This window comes from Papaver somniferum, chromosome 4, assembly GCF_003573695.1.
Source record: "Papaver somniferum cultivar HN1 chromosome 4, ASM357369v1, whole genome shotgun sequence".
Taxonomy (NCBI): Eukaryota; Viridiplantae; Streptophyta; class Magnoliopsida; order Ranunculales; family Papaveraceae; genus Papaver; species Papaver somniferum.
Window position 1 is genome coordinate 150586919 of NC_039361.1, and position 18909 is coordinate 150605827.

General features: G+C 36.1%; 1 protein-coding gene and 1 pseudogene across 1 annotated transcript; both read right to left on the reverse strand.

Moving 5' to 3' along the window:
* Positions 1 to 397: 397 nt before the first annotated feature.
* Positions 398 to 14318, reverse strand: LOC113273287 (annotated as a pseudogene).
* Positions 14072 to 15971, reverse strand: LOC113271569 (GSH-induced LITAF domain protein-like). Its single transcript, XM_026521464.1, has 3 exons — positions 15514 to 15971; positions 14497 to 14623; positions 14072 to 14402 (listed from the first exon to the last, which is right to left on the reverse strand). The coding sequence occupies exons 1-3, from the start codon at positions 15768 to 15770 to the stop codon at positions 14319 to 14321; spliced, it is 468 nt and encodes a 155-aa protein (XP_026377249.1). The 5' UTR covers positions 15771 to 15971; the 3' UTR covers positions 14072 to 14318.
* Between the last annotated feature and the right edge of the window lie 2938 nt (positions 15972 to 18909).

Here is an 18909-nt window from a genome sequence, read left to right on the forward strand (position 1 = left end):
TACAAATGCATATGTTCAGACATTTGGGGTAATAATCATGGAATTGTTAACTAGTGGATTGGCGAGGAATTTTGATTGTCAATGTTCATCTAAATCTGTTTCTTCTCTTTCTTTTTACTTGTATTGCATTTTCTTCTTGTTGTTTACAAAAGTTTCAAAATGTATTCTTGTGTGAAAATTTTGAACCTTGTCAGCTTTTTGGTATCAACTGCCTTAAACATAAGATCAACAGTAAGCTCAATCTATGCACAACAATTTTGCAACTTGTGGATTATCGCATTTACCGTAATGTAAACCTTTCACTGTTTCGGGAAAAAAAGAGCTGGCTCTTCAACTTTTAGACCATTTGTTCAAGCAATACCTGCATTATAAATTGGCAGTAGATACTAAAAGGATCACTCTGTAAAACAAGCAGATGACAAAAAAGAATTAAGCCAATATAGTATAAAAAATTTGAGGATACAATCTAAAAATGGGAGACAATGTTGTTGTTTTGAAGACTCAGAATTAACATGAGAACTGATATAGCGATAATTAAAATCACATTTCCATTTAGTGATGCTCCCGTGTACCTCAGCCAACTTGACAAGGCAGTCACTTCGTATTACTTGCGGGGAGAATCCTTCCAACAACTCATCCCCTTGTAGCAGGTCTGTCTTAGTTCTGCCTCCTTGTTTATACTTCCTAAAAAGAAAATCATCCAAGTTATAAAGTGCGAAAGCAGTCATTAGATGGATAAAGTACGTGTTTCTTACAGATTGCATATATCATAAAGCAAAATCAACTGTTCTTGAGTTCTTCTCTTATTTTTGCCAATGATATCTCACTTCAAAATCTCAAACAGAATATTTGGCCTGTAACAGATAACTAGCATTAAGTTAAATCATGCAGCAGTAGTCTTGCAGATTGAACCTAGTATTTCATCGCTTCATGATTTAATTTTTCCTATCTAATATTCCGACCTGTAAGAAAATTGTTAAAGAGAAGACTTGGCTTTGTACTTAGAGTAGTTTCTTTGTATTCATTCTAATAGGGTTATTAGCAAAATGCTGATGTTATTGTAGTGGCATATTATTGATATAGGCAAACACAAAAAGTTAATGGGCATCAACAATGGATTATATGCATCTCTAGTAGCACTTCATACGAGTGTCTCATTATATTTGTGTTGTTTAAGTATTCTAAATAGATCCTTTTGCTGTAATGTTTATTATGATCCACCACTTTAAGTATTCTACTTGTGTTTCACCAAAACAAGTAGAATGTTCTCATTAGGTATAATAAAATCTCATTAATTACAAGGAAAAATCTGAATGATGCTGAGTTATAAGGACAGGGCCTGTAGAATGATGCTAATGGTGTTAATAGTGCTACAATACAAGGAAAAGTACGTTTTAATGTCATTTTAGATTTACCGGATAAGATAAATATTTTTTCTAGCTTGCAAGATGTTACTTGATTTAATGTCAATTTGGTTTGTAGAGTCATCCAGAATGTGCTTTAAAGTACTGTTCTGCTTATTGGGATGCATTGGAACGGGACAATCTGTGTGGATCATATCAACAGTACTAAGAACACAACTTGCAACTGGAAGGTATGTCTGTGTAACTTAAAGAATATGGACAAGTCCAACAAGTAGAAAGATGTCTATTGCCTACACATGCATAAGGTATATGTAGAGTCTCATAATACAGTTGCCATCTATCTTTAGCACTACTGTGATTAGAGATTAACAGAATACACATGCAATAGACTTAAGACCATTATTTCTTAGGTTTAGTCTTAGGCTAAGTCCTATGGTTGCTAATTTAGAAGCTAGATTAGCAGTCCACGTCAGTTAGGACAACCTCCTTAGTCCTATGGGTATACTAACCTAGCAGCTAGATTAGCAGTCCACGTCAGCTGGGACTACCGCCCAGCGCTGTTTGGTTCAGCGCAACCAATTTCAGCCGTCAGATCAAATTTTGTGATTTTTGTGAGCGCTGAACCATTCAGCGTAAAGGTGATTTTTGTGGCGCTGAACCATTCAACGCTTCAATCTCGCTGCTACTTCACCTGCGAGCACATGCTAGAAGAGAGAACTAGTGTTAGCAAATAGACCACACTTTTTTTTTTGAACTGCAACACTTTTCTGCTAATCTAGTCCATAGGACTTAGCCTATGGTCTTCCGATCTAGCATCTAAATTGGAAGTCCACGTCAGCTAGAATACCCACCCAAGTCTTATGGTCATTCCGATCTAGCATCTAGATGCGCTGAACCATTATGCGAAAAGTAGAATTCGGTCGCGCTAAATGAAATAACGCAACCATCTCAGCCAGCGGATCAAAAAATAAACGATCTCGCTGAACCATTCCGCGAAAAGTAGAATTTTGGTTGCGCTGAATGAAACAACACAACTATCTGGTTACTAGTTAGCAATAGCATTCGAGATATATCTGAAAAGAGTAGTAGAAGAGAAGGATATGCAACGCTTTTTGTCTAATCTAGAAACAAAACTAGCACCTTAAGGCTTAGCCTTCAAATATGGATATGTTGGAATGAGTTCCATGGATAGTGTTCACTGTACAATGTTAGTGTTAGGAATAGTGTAAGTAGATATTTTTACCTAATCTTAAAGTGGGTATTACTGTTGTAACTATGCCCAAGTATACAGGGAGTATGAGTGAATTACACTTTTCCATCCACACTCTCTCTGTTTTCGCATGGTATCAGAGTAAGAGAGAGAAATTACACTTTTTCATTGGCACTGTCTCTATTTTCACATGGTACCAGAGCAAGAGAGAGAAATCCCGTCTTAGTTCCCCTTTAGCTTCCATCTGTAAGTTAGATCCTTAAGTTGTTTTTGAGAAATCTGTACAGCTGTTCTTAAGAGCCCATTGTTGATCGTAAGTCGGCCTCTTCCTTGAAGTTTGTCTTTTTTTCGTGAGCTGAAAGTATATCTATGTGTGGAATTTGAGAGTAGTAATTCTTCTCATTCTAGGAGTTCAACATCCCTAGGCTTTTCTCATAATGATGATATAAATGTCAAGATGACATCTTATAAGTAGGATGATACAGACTATCTTGTTTGGTGTTATTGTGTGAAATTTTACATCACTAGCAACGGAAAACTTGGGTATTTAACCGGAAACAAAGCATGTCCAACAACCACAAACCATACATATGAGACTTGGGGTGGAAAAAAATCCCTCGATAATGAGATGGTTACTGGATTCAGTGACTCTTGACCTCAAGAGTAGTTTAATGCGCCTAGCCACTGCATGATTCTCTTATACCAACTGTAAGCAACAACGTGTACACCGGTAATTAAGGTACCACCCACCTCCACTGTTATTGCTTGGTCTTATTAGACACAATCATTGGGGAACTAATGGAAGAACTCTACAAAATCCATATATTACCTTTATTGGTGCTCTGTTAATCAGTACTGCCAGAGTTTTGTTTAAGACACTTTCCCCTGTAATGTCACAGATGGCTCTGGCTACTGTAGATATTTCATGTGGTAACACAATAGCCCAGAATGCTTCTGCAATTCTTTCATCAGGCGGACAAGTTGTACTTGCTGCCTGTCTCCTTCATGCATACGGATTTTTCTGTGGTTATGTACTTGCAAGGGTGTGTAAGGTTGACGTCTCATCTGCTCATAACCCATTTGTTTCTATATAGAGGTTGACATATGCGGACGTGTAACCATGGCAACTGCAAAATTTCTATTTACATCTAGTTTAGTAAAATCAAACCTGGTTAAATTTATGGGGCTATCTGGAAGTCTAACTGCTAAGAAATGTCCTGCCCTCAAAAGTGAGGAACTATTAGATGGATCAAAGATTTTGAGCACTAGTACTATGTACTGCAAGGAAGATAATCATTGTCGGGATCCAGCAGATTTCGTCATTGAATTAGTCTTTTCTACCACTACACTGGTGGAATGTGATCCATTGGAGATAACTTCCATACAACAAACTCTAAATGGTGGAGATAGTTTATTAGTTATAGGGGTCTACATTTACTACATGTTTAACCTCGCCTAAATAAAGGTCTTAATAAGACTTTCACATAGGATTTTGTACACCCGCCGTTGGCTATATTATTTTGCCCGGGGGGAGGGAAATAAATCCCTGATTTTTGGAGAATAACCTTCCGGTAATATTCCCAAACTTTGAAAGAATGTCCAAAAGATTTTTGACTTCTCCCGGATATGCCTGAGTGAAAAGGAAGCACCCATCTGACAAATCACAAAAAATCTCTAGAAATCTATTAAATTTGTACCTATAAGTCACTAAAACTCTCTAAATTACTCTTTACAAAATCAATAGAAATCTATTTTAGGCTGGAGGGTCAAATGTTGATGAATGAAGAAGATGAAGAATCTAACAAATCAAAGTCTGAAGTTAATGATGAAGATGACGAGGAAGAAGGAAGTGATGAGGTTTGTTCATACTTGAATTAAAACCTTATTGTTCAACTTAAGTTTTGATATGAATTGTTGTGTTAATTTGTGTTCTCTTGAATTCTGTTTGTAGGAGGAAGATGATGACTAAATCTATGGAATTCTCATTTGACTACCTCACCCTCACTTTATAAAATCTTCAACTGTGAATGTTCTTGAGAAACAAGGATTGGATTTACCATCAGGAACAATTAAAATCTAATGAAGGAACAACTGCACCAATGCATATAGAACCATGTTTACACGGAAAATGGGTAGGTACAATTGGGGGAAGAGAACATTCCCAGAGTGATGCCTCAGCTCAGGTGAATTAGAGCTTCAGGGCAGATAAGCCCTTAGAGTAGAAATTGTAGTTTGGATGTGTGGATAAGTCAATTTGGAAGGTAGCTCAAGAGATGCATGTGAACCTAATTCCACAATCTTTACCTTTAGAGGGGTCAGAGTGGTACCAAAAAATCATACTAAGATTGACACCTCATAAAGCTATCCTACCCAAAATCTAAACCTTCAGCGTGTATGAAACACAAACCACAACCGTCTAAAACAAACATGTAAATCAGTTCTTCATATGGCTTGCTATAGATCTCTAATTCTGATAACATGGTTGTGATAGCGAAAGTATCTCTTGCATGCCAACAAATCAGTATGGAATGCATCAGAAAAAAAAAATGGAAAGAAGAAGGAGATTCATGCAGCCTACAGAAGTTGCTAGTCATATTGAGCTTAAGAGCAACCTCAGTGGGACCAACAAATAAGTACATTTGTGGATCATACATATACAGTGGGGCCAGCAAATCATTAAAACAGATGAACAAACTCCCAAATAAAAGATTTAAAAGAAATATTTGTCTATGTAATAAAGCAGATCCCCTAGTTAAAATTGTCCGTTGACCACTGTGAGAAATTATGTTTGCCCATCCACATGGGCAGGCAAACAATCAAATTAGATGTGTACCATTGAAGTTGCTCTAACAAGTTTCTTCGTGTCTTTTTACTTTTTATTTCAACATAGAATGGGGTTTTTTATTTATATCATATAATGGTCCTACTCTCATAAAAGATTAGTTACGAGGGATTTTTCATTATCTTTGATGCAGACTAAATTTTTAGTGCTTATCTAATAAGTTCTACCTACCAATGACTCCCGCAGTATGAAAGCGATACTTTAACTACTGGGTTAAGGTTTAATAAGAAATGATTCTATCATTGATGTATCCGCAATTCAATATGGATGGATATATACCACATATATATTGTTCTCTTCCTCTCACTATACCTCTAAAATGAATTAAAGATGCACCATTATTTCCAGTTATCTTATAATCCCGAATAATTAGCCAAATGGTAAAATAAGTGTGGGATGCAATTTTTCAGATCTACATTATGAGTGGTGAAGCTACATAAACATATGATTTTAATCGTCGAATTATAGGGACACGCCAGAATAGTAATGCTCTTCAAGATCTATAGAACGAACTGACATCAAATATGCTCTTCAAGATCTATGGAACGAACTTAATTTCCTACAACCATGTGACATCAAATATGTAGTTGATACCACCAAGTTACATAAGAGAATTGAAAAATGTTGAATTATTAAGTTCCTTGCTACTCTCGACTCAGATTTTAACCCTATCAAAATTTAAATATATGGGAAAAACCCATTGCATCGCTACGAGGAGTTTACGGGAATATTAGATTCGAGGAACTCTGTCGAGTGCTATGGTATCTCCAGTACCCCAAAAAAGTTCACCATTTGCTCATGCCAGGGAGCAATCGAAAGTATGATGGAAAAGACTCTTTATAATGTCATTATTGTAACAAATGTAACATGCTAGAGAGCCATATTTATATTAGTCTTCAATGCTGAACTTTCTTGAGAAAGGGGAGATGTCATAATAACGCTGCGAAGTTCTTCAGACTTCATAGTACCATAAACTTCCCTAAGAATCGGCAATGGGTCATTTCCCTATATTTAAATCCTAATGCGGTAAAAAAAAAATAGTGTCTAGATCAATGATTCGACCTTTTCAATTATCTTCTGCACGACTAGAGAAAATCAAGTTCTTACCACAAAGTTTGAAGAGCATTATAATAGACCGACAAGGTTTTATTATTCTGTCGTGTCTCTATAACTCGATAATTCAAATCATAAATCTGAGTAGCATCACCACTCACCATATAAATTCGAGCAACTGCATCCCATGGTTCTTTTGCAGTGGTTAGGCGCATAAAACTACTCCTTAGATCATGAGAAATATAATCTAAATAATCAACTTATTATTAGGGTGTTTTGTTACACCCAAGTCTCATAAGTAGGGTCTGTGGTTATTGGACATGCTTCGCTACCAGTTAAATATCCATTCTTTCCTCTACCAGTGATGTAAAATTCACTCAATAAGATCAAACTAGGTAGTTGGTATCATCCAACTTACAAGATGTCATCTGAACATTCATACTATTATTATAAGAGAAGTATAGAGATGCTGAACTCCTAGAGTTGGATGAAGCCATAGATCTACTTTTAACTTAACAACAAAGAAAAACTTCAAAGGAGACACCAACTTACAAACATCCACAGGTTCTTCAAAAGCTTCTTTAAACCAGCTTTATATCTAACTTCAGGATCTTAATCGCAAATTGAAGCAACAATAGATCAAGCCAAAGAAGGAACTAAGATGAGTTTTCTCTTCTCTCACTTGAGCTCTGATACCATGTGGAAATCAAGAGAGAATGAATGAAAGAGTGTAAAAACACTCAGAAGAGAAAGTCCTCTACCTTATAGATTGATTATGCATAGTTACAAAAATACTCTAATCAGGTAAAAATATCTAAACATTGTTCACAAATCTCACGATTTATAAAGGGGGATACCAGTCCTACAAAATGTTGATACCATTTCATCGATCCAACGGCTAGGATCGGTGGGATCTTTTTGTCCTATATAAAACGGTATCAGCACTTAGTAGAACTGGTATCCCACTTTATAAATTATGACAAATCTCTGTACACTATTTCTATATTAAACAAACTGTTGAAATATTAGTCTCATGGTCAAGTTATACTAGTTAGTGTAGTATATAACATGTGAAGAATACACTCTTCACATGTATAGTCTGTGAAGAAGGCCTTCTTCACAGATATAATCCGCGTACATTCGCGGTTAGGTTGTGTAGGAACAGTGTACAATGATTTGTGAACAGTGTTTAGATATTTTTAGGATACTCTTGTAACTGTGCATACTCAATCTATTAAACAGAGGGCTCTTACCTCTAAATGGTTTACACTCTTCCATTCGCTCTCTCTTGATTTCCACATGGTATCAGAGCTCAAGAGAGATAAAAGAGAAAACCCATCTTAGTTTCTTCTTTAGCTCGATCTACTATTGCTTCGATCTGTGATTAAGATCTTGAAGTTAGATCCTAAAGTTGTTTCAAAGCAACTGCAAGCTGCTGTTCTTGAAGAACCTGTGGTTGTTTATAAGTTGTTTTTTCCTTGAAGTTTGTCCTTATTTGTTGAGTTAAGTTAGATCTATGGCTATCACTTCTGAAACCAGTAGTTTATCTAACTCTAGGAGTTCAGCACCTCTAGATTTATCTCACAATGATAGTATGAATGTCAAGATGACATCATGTGAGTTGGATGATTCCAACTACCTTGTTTGGTCTCATTAGGTAAAGCTTTACATCACCGATAAGGGAAAGATTGGGTATTTGACTGCAAGCAAGGGATGTCCAGAAATGTCAGACCCTACGCGTGGGACGTGGGTGGAAGAAAATGCCCTAATAATGAGTTGGTTGTTATACTCTATGTCTTCTGATTTAAGGAGCTCGAATACTTCGCTATCTAAAGTCTGCACCAGCAAAAGGACTGTTGTTCTCTCCGAATAACCACATGGAGGTTGAAGCATAAACAGATGCAGACTGGGCAAGCTCGATTGATCGAAGGTCTACCTCTAGTTATTGTTCATTTGTTGGAGCAGACCTAGTAACTTGGCGCAGCAAAAAGCAATCAGTCGTGGCTAGATCAAGTGCTGAAGCAGAGATTACAGCTATGGCTCATGGAATTTGCGAGCTACCATGATTAAGAATACTCTTGTCAGAAATTGGTTTCAAGCCTAAAAGGTCCAATGAAGTTGCACCGCGACAACAAGGCTGCTATCACCATTGCTTACAGTCCAATCCAACATGACAGAACCAAGCACGTGGAAGTGGACAGACATTTCATCAAAGAGAAATTGGAGGAAGGGGTTATCAACACTCCTTTTGTAAGAACTGAAAATTAGATTGCAGACAATCTGACAAAAGAAGTTCCAAGTCAGCCATTCAACTCTTTCCTTGACAAGCTTGGTATGCTAGATATCTACGCACCAACTTGAGAAGGAATGTTGAAACATTAGTCTCATGGTCAGGTTATACTAGTTAGTGTAGTATAGAAAATGTGAAGAATACACTCTTCACATGTATAGTCTGTGAAGAATGCCTTCTTCACAGATATAATCTGTGTACATGCGCGTTTAGATTATGTAGGAATAGTGTACAGTGATTTGTGAACAGTGTTTAGATATTTTTAGGGTATTTTTGTAACTGTGCATACACAATCTATAAAACAGAGGGCTCTCACCTCTGAGTGGTTTACACTCTTCCATCCACTCTCTCTTGATTTCCGCACAAACGTATGAACCCAGACTATACTTTACACAATCACTGCACACAAACACTGCACTATCTCATGTAACGTGACCATGAGATTCATAATTCAACACCAAGTCACCCATTCAACTCTTTTCTCGACAAGCAAGGCATGCGAGATGTCTATCTATACGCCACGTTGAGAGGGAGTGTTGGAATGAGTTTCATGCTTAGAGTTCACTGTACAGTTAGTGTTAATCTTAGAAATAATGTAAGTAGATGTTTCTAGCTAACCCTAAAGTGGGTGCTGTTGTATGTTGTAACAATGCCCAAGTGCATAGAAAAGAAGTCTCTCCTATGGGTGAATTAAACTCTTTCATTCATTCTCTCTGTTTCCACATTTACATGCAGCATGAAACAGTTATTCTGTGTTAGGCATGCAATTTAAAGTGCCAAGACAGATTGCAAGTTTTCTGGTTTGAAATACTATACAAACATGAAGAAATGATACTCCAGGAGTATAAAATACCTTGAATAAGAAGCATACCTTTTAAATTGAAAAGCAAGAGAAGCCTGCAAATGTCTTTGCTTCTCAGCTGCAGTAGTTAAGACACTTCCAGTGGTGAGACTGCTGTCCATCTGCATATGAGATAAACATAATGCTGTTACAACTCCATTCTTTGACTGTTTGACATTGATACATAATTTATTGATTGCTTTAAGTATTGGTATCATAAAGTAATTACCAAAGAAATTACAAGATCATGTTTAGTTGAAAAGTTATTCAGAAGAGTTGAACTCTTGGCCTTACACAAGAATAGTTGTAACTTTACTATTTCAGACTTGCATCTTATATGTCAACCCACCTCTAACAGAACATCTGGGACAAGGCCCACACCGTGGGCAAATGGCACAAAAGAATTGCAGGCCTTCTATTTCAGATCAATAAGGATAATTACCCTTCACAACTTCAGAAGCCAGAGTAGGCACATATATCCCAGCATAGCACTCTCCAGAGATGTAAAATGTGTTTGATAGGAATTCTGGGTATTGCTCGAACCCCTTCAAGCACATAATAAATAAATTAAGAAACACATAAACACATATTAAATGTTTGGTGTGTTGGTAGATTGCGGATGAAGGTATCCCTATTCATATACATTGAGATCATTAACCCGCAAATATGAATACAGAAATCTGCAATATTTGGCTTGATCATAAAGAAAACCATGTCCACTGGCTTGATATTGCACTAGTTTCTACAAAATTCTGACTCCAATACTTATGACTTGAGATCATGTACGGCTTGCAGAAACAAGTGGCAGAAAGATGCTTTAAATGAAAAGCCGAAAAGGAAGGATGCGGTTACGAATTTAAGGCTAATACAGTCAAAAGTTGACTGAATACTCTGGTACGTAGTACGTAGAGATACATTTCAGTGTCTAAAGTATAAGAGCATCAGTGAACAAGTTAAACTTGAAACGTATGCAAGTATATAACCTGTGTCGACATTCCCAGTCCACATGGTTCCCTTTTCCTAAGCTGTAAAAATTTAGAAGTTAACAGACAACACCTCTATGAACAGTATGCACCTTGTGTCAAAACAATATGCACCTGCAAGAACCAGTATTTTGGGATTGGGACCAGGTATTATGTCCCAATCCCAAAATACCAAACAAGACCTATACATTGTTTCTTACAATGTACGCTGCATTTAATGTAAAGATATCAGGATTTTCACTTCATAGTGTAAAAGAAAAATGGAGATGCATCTCTGTACACCTTGACCAGATAGAAACTCGTTAACAAATCAGCTTACCACTTAAAACTGAAGTTAAAGCAACAGCACTGCAGCTCATATCTGATTAGACGAAAGTTCAGCTCAGTGATGGGATTGGTTGTCATTATAGTTGTAGTGGTAGTCCTGGCAGTATTAATCCACCTTGCACACAAAACGTGTCATCGCCAATGGCCTTCTTGTGTGATGATTATGATTAATGCAACCTGAGTTGCTGATTCATTAAAAATTCTTGTGCTGTGAATTAAGTTAGACGAATCTAGTTAGAGTTTATTATCCAATGTGATTAACATAGTTACAAACTAGTAGATCGTGTACATGTTGAAAAAGGTTATTATATATCTGACCTTATAATTGCACCGACTCGGGACGAAATCATAAAAACAACAGAACTTGTGTTGAGACTGAAAGAAAGATGCCTTAAGTGAGTAATATGTTGAAATTGACAACATGATTTGGATAAATGCAGAAATATAATAAATATGTCCGAGAACACTTAACCTGCTAGATAGCACTGAATTTTCTAGCTTTGAATTGCAAAGAAAACCTGACAGCAGAATCATCATCTCGAAATACGGCAATCATCCTTCTGAGCCCTTAACAGAAAGGTTATGTTTTCTGTTTTGTTGTACAGCCCGTGGAACAAATGTAAAAACTTGATTGTGGCGTCTCCCAATACTGACTGAAGAAGGAGAATAGTCTAATGTGCTCAGTCCGGAAGTGCAGAAACAAGGCTATCTATAGTCTTATTCACATCCATTCTGCTTGCCTCTTTATCATCTTTCTTACTGATCCTCTTATTATTATTATCAGGTTATTTTTGCTCATGATGCTTCTTCTGCCAATGTTTCTTGGATGGTCGGGCCTTTTCGATGAACTCGAAAGACTTTGGAACTTATGCTTGTCTCCAAGGTTTTGCTGCCGACTTTTGCAGCTTTTTAGCTTCATTTCACAAGGATTCATACTGTTTCATACATACAAATGATAATTGATCAAGTGTTCAAAATTCGTAGTAAATGATGTAATCAACTCAGTGCAGGAAAGGGAGAAACTCTCCCTTCAATTTAGGTTGGACACAGATAATCATATCTAAGATAGACTCTTGTAAAAGTTGAGCTATATAAATGCTTAACTTGAATGGACACCACAATGACAGATCATATTTTCTACTTGCTGATATTTACCCATGAGGTATCATTGTGTCTCTGTGTGTCAATATTAATTATTGACAGTACTAACTATATATATATATGAAAACTATATATATATATATATATATACAATGCAATTTTTGCATAAGAGTTTATAAATATCTGTAGTGGTGATCAACATAGAACATTGGGCAAGTACTCGGACAAAATCGTCATATAGGAAATCAATACAAGTAAATGAGAAGTACCATTGTTAAGCCTCGTGCAACTTTTACCTGAAAAAAAAGAAACATGCACTTCAGAGACATGTATACTGAGCAGGCGTGACGTTGGGAACACTCTTGAGCACACTGAACAGGATGCAGTATGCCGAGGATGGTATTTCCTTCAAAGTCCTCCAAAGAATTTAGTCGTGCACCACACCCAACAATTGGACAGTATAGAGACCCCTGCCCGTAAAGAGGTATAAGGTCAAGAAGACCAAGGATCTTGGAACACAACAAAAAAGAAGCACATACAAAAAGTGGAAGCTGATATACAGTGGATGAAGAACAACAACTCGGTAACAACAATAAAACATTAAACTATTAATGGCACAATACAAGATACGGTACAATCCTTAAGGATAATGTTGAATGAAAGCCAGTAAACTTGCCTATGGTTGATAAGTAGAGAAATTTTACAAACACCAAACTGCAAATGGTTTCCAAGTATCAACAGATGTCAGCTAGGGCTACAGAATTTCAAATATCCATCTAAAAAACCATCCAAAATTTCCATCAAACCGCAGCAAAGATTTTTTCTTCACTGAACCACAAAACATACATATTGGTTGAACCCAAGGTACGATTGCTTTTTCTTGTATACAATTATCTGGTTAGTATCTAGCCAGTAAGGGGTCCATTTCTATCTGAATCATGCATCATTGGTTACAAACAGTCCCAGAATATGTTACTGGTGCGAAAAACCCTATAATATGTACTCTTAATTAGCTCTTGAACGAAAATGGATAAGAGAAACTAGAACAGTAATAAAAACAAGTTGGATTCCTTACCAGGCTTCTTCATCTTCTATATATTGAAGTTGTTATTACATTTCATCTTCAGTTATATCAAAACGCAACCTAAATAAAGAAAACAACGAGATGCCCTATAAGTAACACATCAAAGCACTGATCGTTGAATGCCATACAGAAAACACAAGAAAATTGAAAATTTTGAGGGTAAACAACCGGACCCTCATAGTTGAAAATTGAAGATTCTGATAACAACTATCCAAGATTAGTTGAAACATCAAACAATCATAATCAGATTTAAGAGAAAAAACCAAAATAAATTGATCACTCAAAAAAATGGTTAGGGAAAATGAAAAGGAGACCTGTTTGGCCAGAGAAGCTCTCTTTCAAATGTTGCCTGATGCGAAGAAGGGAGAATCTGGCTTAAAACTTCGAGAAACTGGATTCCAATATAATTCGTTTCCCTCTGAAACCAACCATCGCCATATTTTTACTCTTTAGATTTTTTTCCACGTGTAAGTCAATAATTACGCAGATTTTTCTTCCACGTGTAAGTCAATAATTACGCGGAGTCAAATGCATGTTTAAGCCGGTAGATGATACTGTAAAAGTTGAACTATAAACTAAACGGGTAGATTCAGACTCTTACAAATAGTACCCAGGTTACTGAGGCCTTTTGGCTAGAAATTATTCTGTTAATGACTCGGCAGACTTGTAATCTCATAACCTCGTTCAAATGGTGGTGAAAACTCCCTCGGACATAAGCATTTGTTGAATCACGCAAGTCCTTTGCGTGCTGATAACTAGTATTCATATTATGCATGCACGTTTAACCTATAGCCGTATATCTAAACTGAGGCGACTACCAGTGAAACAGTAGTTACAAAAAGTAGGAGAACATGTCTGGTTTTTCAGTTTGCAGACATAAAATAAAAGATTCGCCATGAGAGTCCACTGCATGCTAAGAGACCAAAGCCATGAAAGTGCATACTAAGAAACTGGCGCATTTTTTCTGCGAATGTGATGAATGAGAGAACTTGACTAATAAGATGTTGGGAGATAGTAATCATCGTTTCAGTTTCACACAGAGTATACAAACCTATATAATCATGTGTAGTACTATCAGCTCTGTTTTAGTTATAATCAAACTTCTATTACAGAACTACAATATACCAAAGAAGGCTAGCCCCCACTAAAGGGGAAAGGTAAAACCAAGAACATCATAAGCTCCTAAGAACAACACATTTTTCAAACAGTGCAGAGAAAAACATTTAAGCAGGTACTGCGAAGCTAGTCTGGGTCCAAGATGCAGCATCCATCACCGCACACATATCTGATTTCTCAAAATCAGCAACCTGTGATGATAATGCCATTCAAAATATAGTTTTTCAGTTACGCTGTGAACACTAAACATGACAATTGAGATGGATAGTCAGAAAGAACGACTACCTTTTCACTGCAGTGTGGGCAGTAATGATATTTATGCCAGAGACAATCCATTGATGGGCAAAGAAAGCATATCCCGAGCATGAATGGCATCATGCAACCCACAACAGCTGCTAGACTTGGTTTCGACCTGCATCACGTATAAGATGGTCAGAATTTAGACCCATTGGTGTAAATGATAAGAGCTAAAAGATGTTCAGAGATAAAAACAATCAACCAAAAATGCAGCATTTATGTTATTTGCACTGGGAAAGTGAGGGTTGAGACAGTACAAATCCGGCGTACCACGCTGCTAACAAGGGCTGAGAATATAAGCTTAGCCCAATTTTCCCTACTATCCACATTTTCAGTTTCTCCATCCCTTCATCTCCCCATCTCTAGTCAAAGCTAGGCGCAACACTTGCAGAGAAGGGTATGAATACAACGATTAGAACAAGACCCTCTTTGGCTCTTTGACATAATCAGATTCAACAACCAAGTGAATTAACCTTGAAGTTGAAGAACGGTTGATTATATAACCTCAATTCTTAACTTCAAACACTACTCAAAAATCAATCCCACAGAAGCAGACCCAAATATAACAAAACATCAACAAACTGCAGCTTGTACTCTATTTACACCAGTACAGGGCAAAACAAGAGTTGGAAAAGGAGTAGAAACGCAACCTTTTCTCCCTACTACGTCCTGAACTAGGGCTGAGTGCGATATTGCATTCCCATCCCTTCATCTACCCACTGCTACTCAATACTTGTGCAAATACATTCATAAGTAATTCTAGGGTTTCATTTTCTCCCTCATAATCACTTCAACATAATCAAATTTAACAACTGAAGTGCACTAAAATTGGAAAACAACTGACTAATTCAACACGATTTCAACATTTTAATACAAAATTTGAAGACCCGAAAGACATTATTAACAAGAATACCCAGAATACAACTAAATAAAATCAAACATATACCCAAAATTCCCAAATCAACGAAATGAAACAGATAAATCTGAAGTTAAACATGTACTTACTTGACGGTAGTGATTCCAGAAGAACCACAGTAGACACAATTGAAAGGAGCAGGAGTATCTCTAAAGATAGTTTGCTGTAATGGAATTCCTTTTGGATCGACGAAAACTGCGTTTGGTGGGATCATTCCTGATTGATATGGATTTTCACTCATGAAATATCCTTGCCCTTGATGACTCTGTTGTTGTAAAGGTACTGGATTTTGATAGTTTGGGTTGTATGGAATCCCGATTGCTGGTTCTTCATATTTCGCAGCCATAATTTTGATTAAGGAATTTTGATCAGAGTAAAATTGAAGTAATTTCTGAAGCAGTCTTCTTCTATCTACAGAGAGAAAGAGTTTATATAGTGATCCGATTGCGTAAAATTCTATACCGCGTTGGAATTGAAATCATTTCTGAGAACTTTCTTTCTTTCTGTCTTCCAACTTCCAAGTCTTTCTATTTCTACTTTGTACACCCTAGGAATTACTGGTTAGTCCTAGAATGAGAGACCCGTCTAATAACTAGTCCAGTCATAAAATGTTTTTAATCGTTGATGTCTAGTTTTTATATTCCGGAAATAACCTTTTCTGCAATGAACATACAAGAATAGAGGATAAGAAAGTATTTTCGTTCTTCTTTTCCTTTTTTTTCAACAGCTCGGATCCAGTTTTCTCTCTGCTTCAGTTGGTTTTCTTCAATTTTAGATTTTCGATCTTAAATCCCCAGGTAATTTCTACAAACCTCTTCTCCATTCCTTAATATTTGTTATGCTTTTTGAATTTATGTTTGTTTTTTTCAAATGAAATCATGATGAGCAGCTCGATTTCATGATTTGGTTGTTTTTTTTCATTGTTTTCTTTCTAGATCTAATAATTGTTATCATTTTTCTATGATGTACACTGTTCAATTGCATGATTTAATCCCATTTTTGTTCGTATTTAATATTTTTATGTTGATTTTTGAATATGATTTTGAACTCGTGCTACTCTGTTGATTAGATCATCTTATTCTTTTGTTAACATATCATTTTGATTATATGTATGATTTTCGTTCTTTCTAGATTTACAGAAAATCACAATTTCAAATATTTTTCTAGATTTTATGATCCGTACATATAAATATGTACTGTCTTTAGTATGGTTTTTTGTGAAATTTGAAAAAATATGGGGATTTGTGTTTGGTGGATGGGAAATTTAGGAATTTGTTTGTTTTTTGAAATTATTAAATTTGGAGAGAAATTTGTAAGAAAATTGAGACTAATGGTATATGATTGAGATTTGTGCAGTTTGGGTAAATGTGTGTTTTTTTGTTAATTGGAAATTTGGGGTTTTGAGAACTAGTTAGTTATCACTGCTTCTGAGAAAGCATCCATAGGAAGCATGATAGTTCAGTAACGTTCTGAGTATACATATGAAAGAATATCATTTAGATCTTGTACTTATCTGTAGCGATTTTGCGGTACATATTTGTATGCAATGATTTCACAGTACACATATGCATGTAGTGATTTCACAGTACATGTTTGTCTATAGTGTTTCACAATACATATTTGCTTGTACTGGGGGGAGCTCTTTTATTACATTGACAAATACTTCAAAGTTAGTTATTATAGCCCAGCTAATAGCTATTAGACATGTTCGTACTACATATTGATATGTATTTTAGGTAGGATCATATAATACAAGGGTTTTTAAACAGTACATATCAACCATGAACTAGGCTTTTTAGCACTACATATTAATACGTACCGTAGGATATTTCCGCAATACATATTTCCATGTACTAATTTTCGCAATACATATTTCCATGTGCTGATTTCGCAGTACATTTTTTCCTCCCAGTAAGGTTAGTTGGTGTTCTTTTTCTTATGATTAGAGCTCACATATTCATGCCACCTGTGCCTAATGAAATTTTGTTTATCGGGTGTTATGAGAGCATCACTTTGAAGTTAATGTTTACGTGATTATACAAATTATGTCCAAAATTGTTGGTTGAGTTCTTTAGGGATGTTGTTTTCTTTTTTCTATAACTGATTAATGTATTATTACTTGCATGCTATTATTAAACCAGTTACAGATGAATGTGCTTTCATTGAAGAAAATGCGGGATTCATTTTCGGCAAGTAAGCCTCACACCATTCTCTGGACATAGCTATATCTATGTCATATTGTTGTGCATATACAAGCATAAACTAGGCTTTTACCCAGTAAATAATTAAGACCTGTTAACGGGGGTCGAGGGGGCAGCGCCCCCTCATAAACAAGAATTTTAGTTAACTTAATAGTATCTTTCAAGATCCTACTGGTTACTCATTTACTGGTATTGGTTGTATAACAAAAATAAAAGTAAACTAGTTTTCTTCAGTACATGTGTATATGTACTGTGATATTTGCTAGCTTTTTTCTCACTATGTATCGATATGGATTGTTGGCTCTTGAGTTTAAACCAAAGCTCCTTATTTTCATTGTCTCACTTGATAGTGAAAAACTCAATGTCTACTCATGTACATGTGAGAGGCCATCTTTCTGAGTCTTTTTTTAATATTACATAGGCAAGATAAAAAAGATAAGCATATGATCATATTTGGTAGGACAGTCAAAAACTTTCTGGAAAGGTATTATTAGATGTGTCACATGGTTTTAGTTTGATTGAGGTTACATTTGGGTGGACCGTTTATTTTCTAACCATTTGTGGCTTCTTTCGCAGTCTTACTTCCCTGAATTTGTTGACGTGGATGAGAATCAAATAGAGCAATGGAACCATAGAACCCCTCCCCTCAAGATTTTGGAGTCACCTCGAATGGACGGAGAAGCACAAGAACTTTGTCTATGAGAATCGTCATTTATCCCCAGAAATGGCTAATTAGTTGCAGTTGGAAGAAGAACAAATTAACCATATATCCATCATAGCTAGTTGACTACCTCTCATCCCCCCAAACCATACCTTTGTCTATGGTGGCAGACTAGCAGTTGAGGTTAGCAGACTTGCAAGCATTAAGGTTGAGAGACAGACTGGAGGAATTATCTCATCAAATTAAAAGGATCTGATACTCGGTATATATCGATATGTATAATATGGTTTAACTCAGTACATGTGGATATGTACTGGTTTTTAACTCACTACATGTCGATATTTACTAAACTTGGCTAAATTATATAGTTTTTGGCAGAAATTTCTTTTGGCTCTAGGTTACTACAGGAAGATATGTACTGCCATTATTTAAGGCTTCATACTTTTTTCTTAGTATCTTATATTAAGTTCATACGACTAGCATGTTGTACTATAAGAAGTATTGAAACACATTCAATTTTTGTTTTGCGAACTCTTCAGGTACTAATATAATTCTGAGTTTCAGTCCTGGTTTTCTTATCCTGTTAAGTTTTACAGTACATGCATATATGTACTGCCTGTACT

What these genes read in the sequence shown, in the direction of transcription:
- LOC113271569 (XM_026521464.1), bottom strand. Translation starts at nt 15,770, where the DNA reads ATGGCTGCGAAATATGAAGAACCAGCAATCGGGATTCCATACAACCCA. An exon ending in TCTGGAATCACTACCGTCAA is followed by an intron (nt 14,624 to 15,513) that starts GTAAGTACATGT and finishes TACGTGATGCAG; the next exon opens with GTCGAAACCAAGTCTAGCAG. An exon ending in GCCCACACTGCAGTGAAAAG is followed by an intron (nt 14,403 to 14,496) that starts GTAGTCGTTCTT and finishes TTATCATCACAG; the next exon opens with GTTGCTGATTTTGAGAAATC.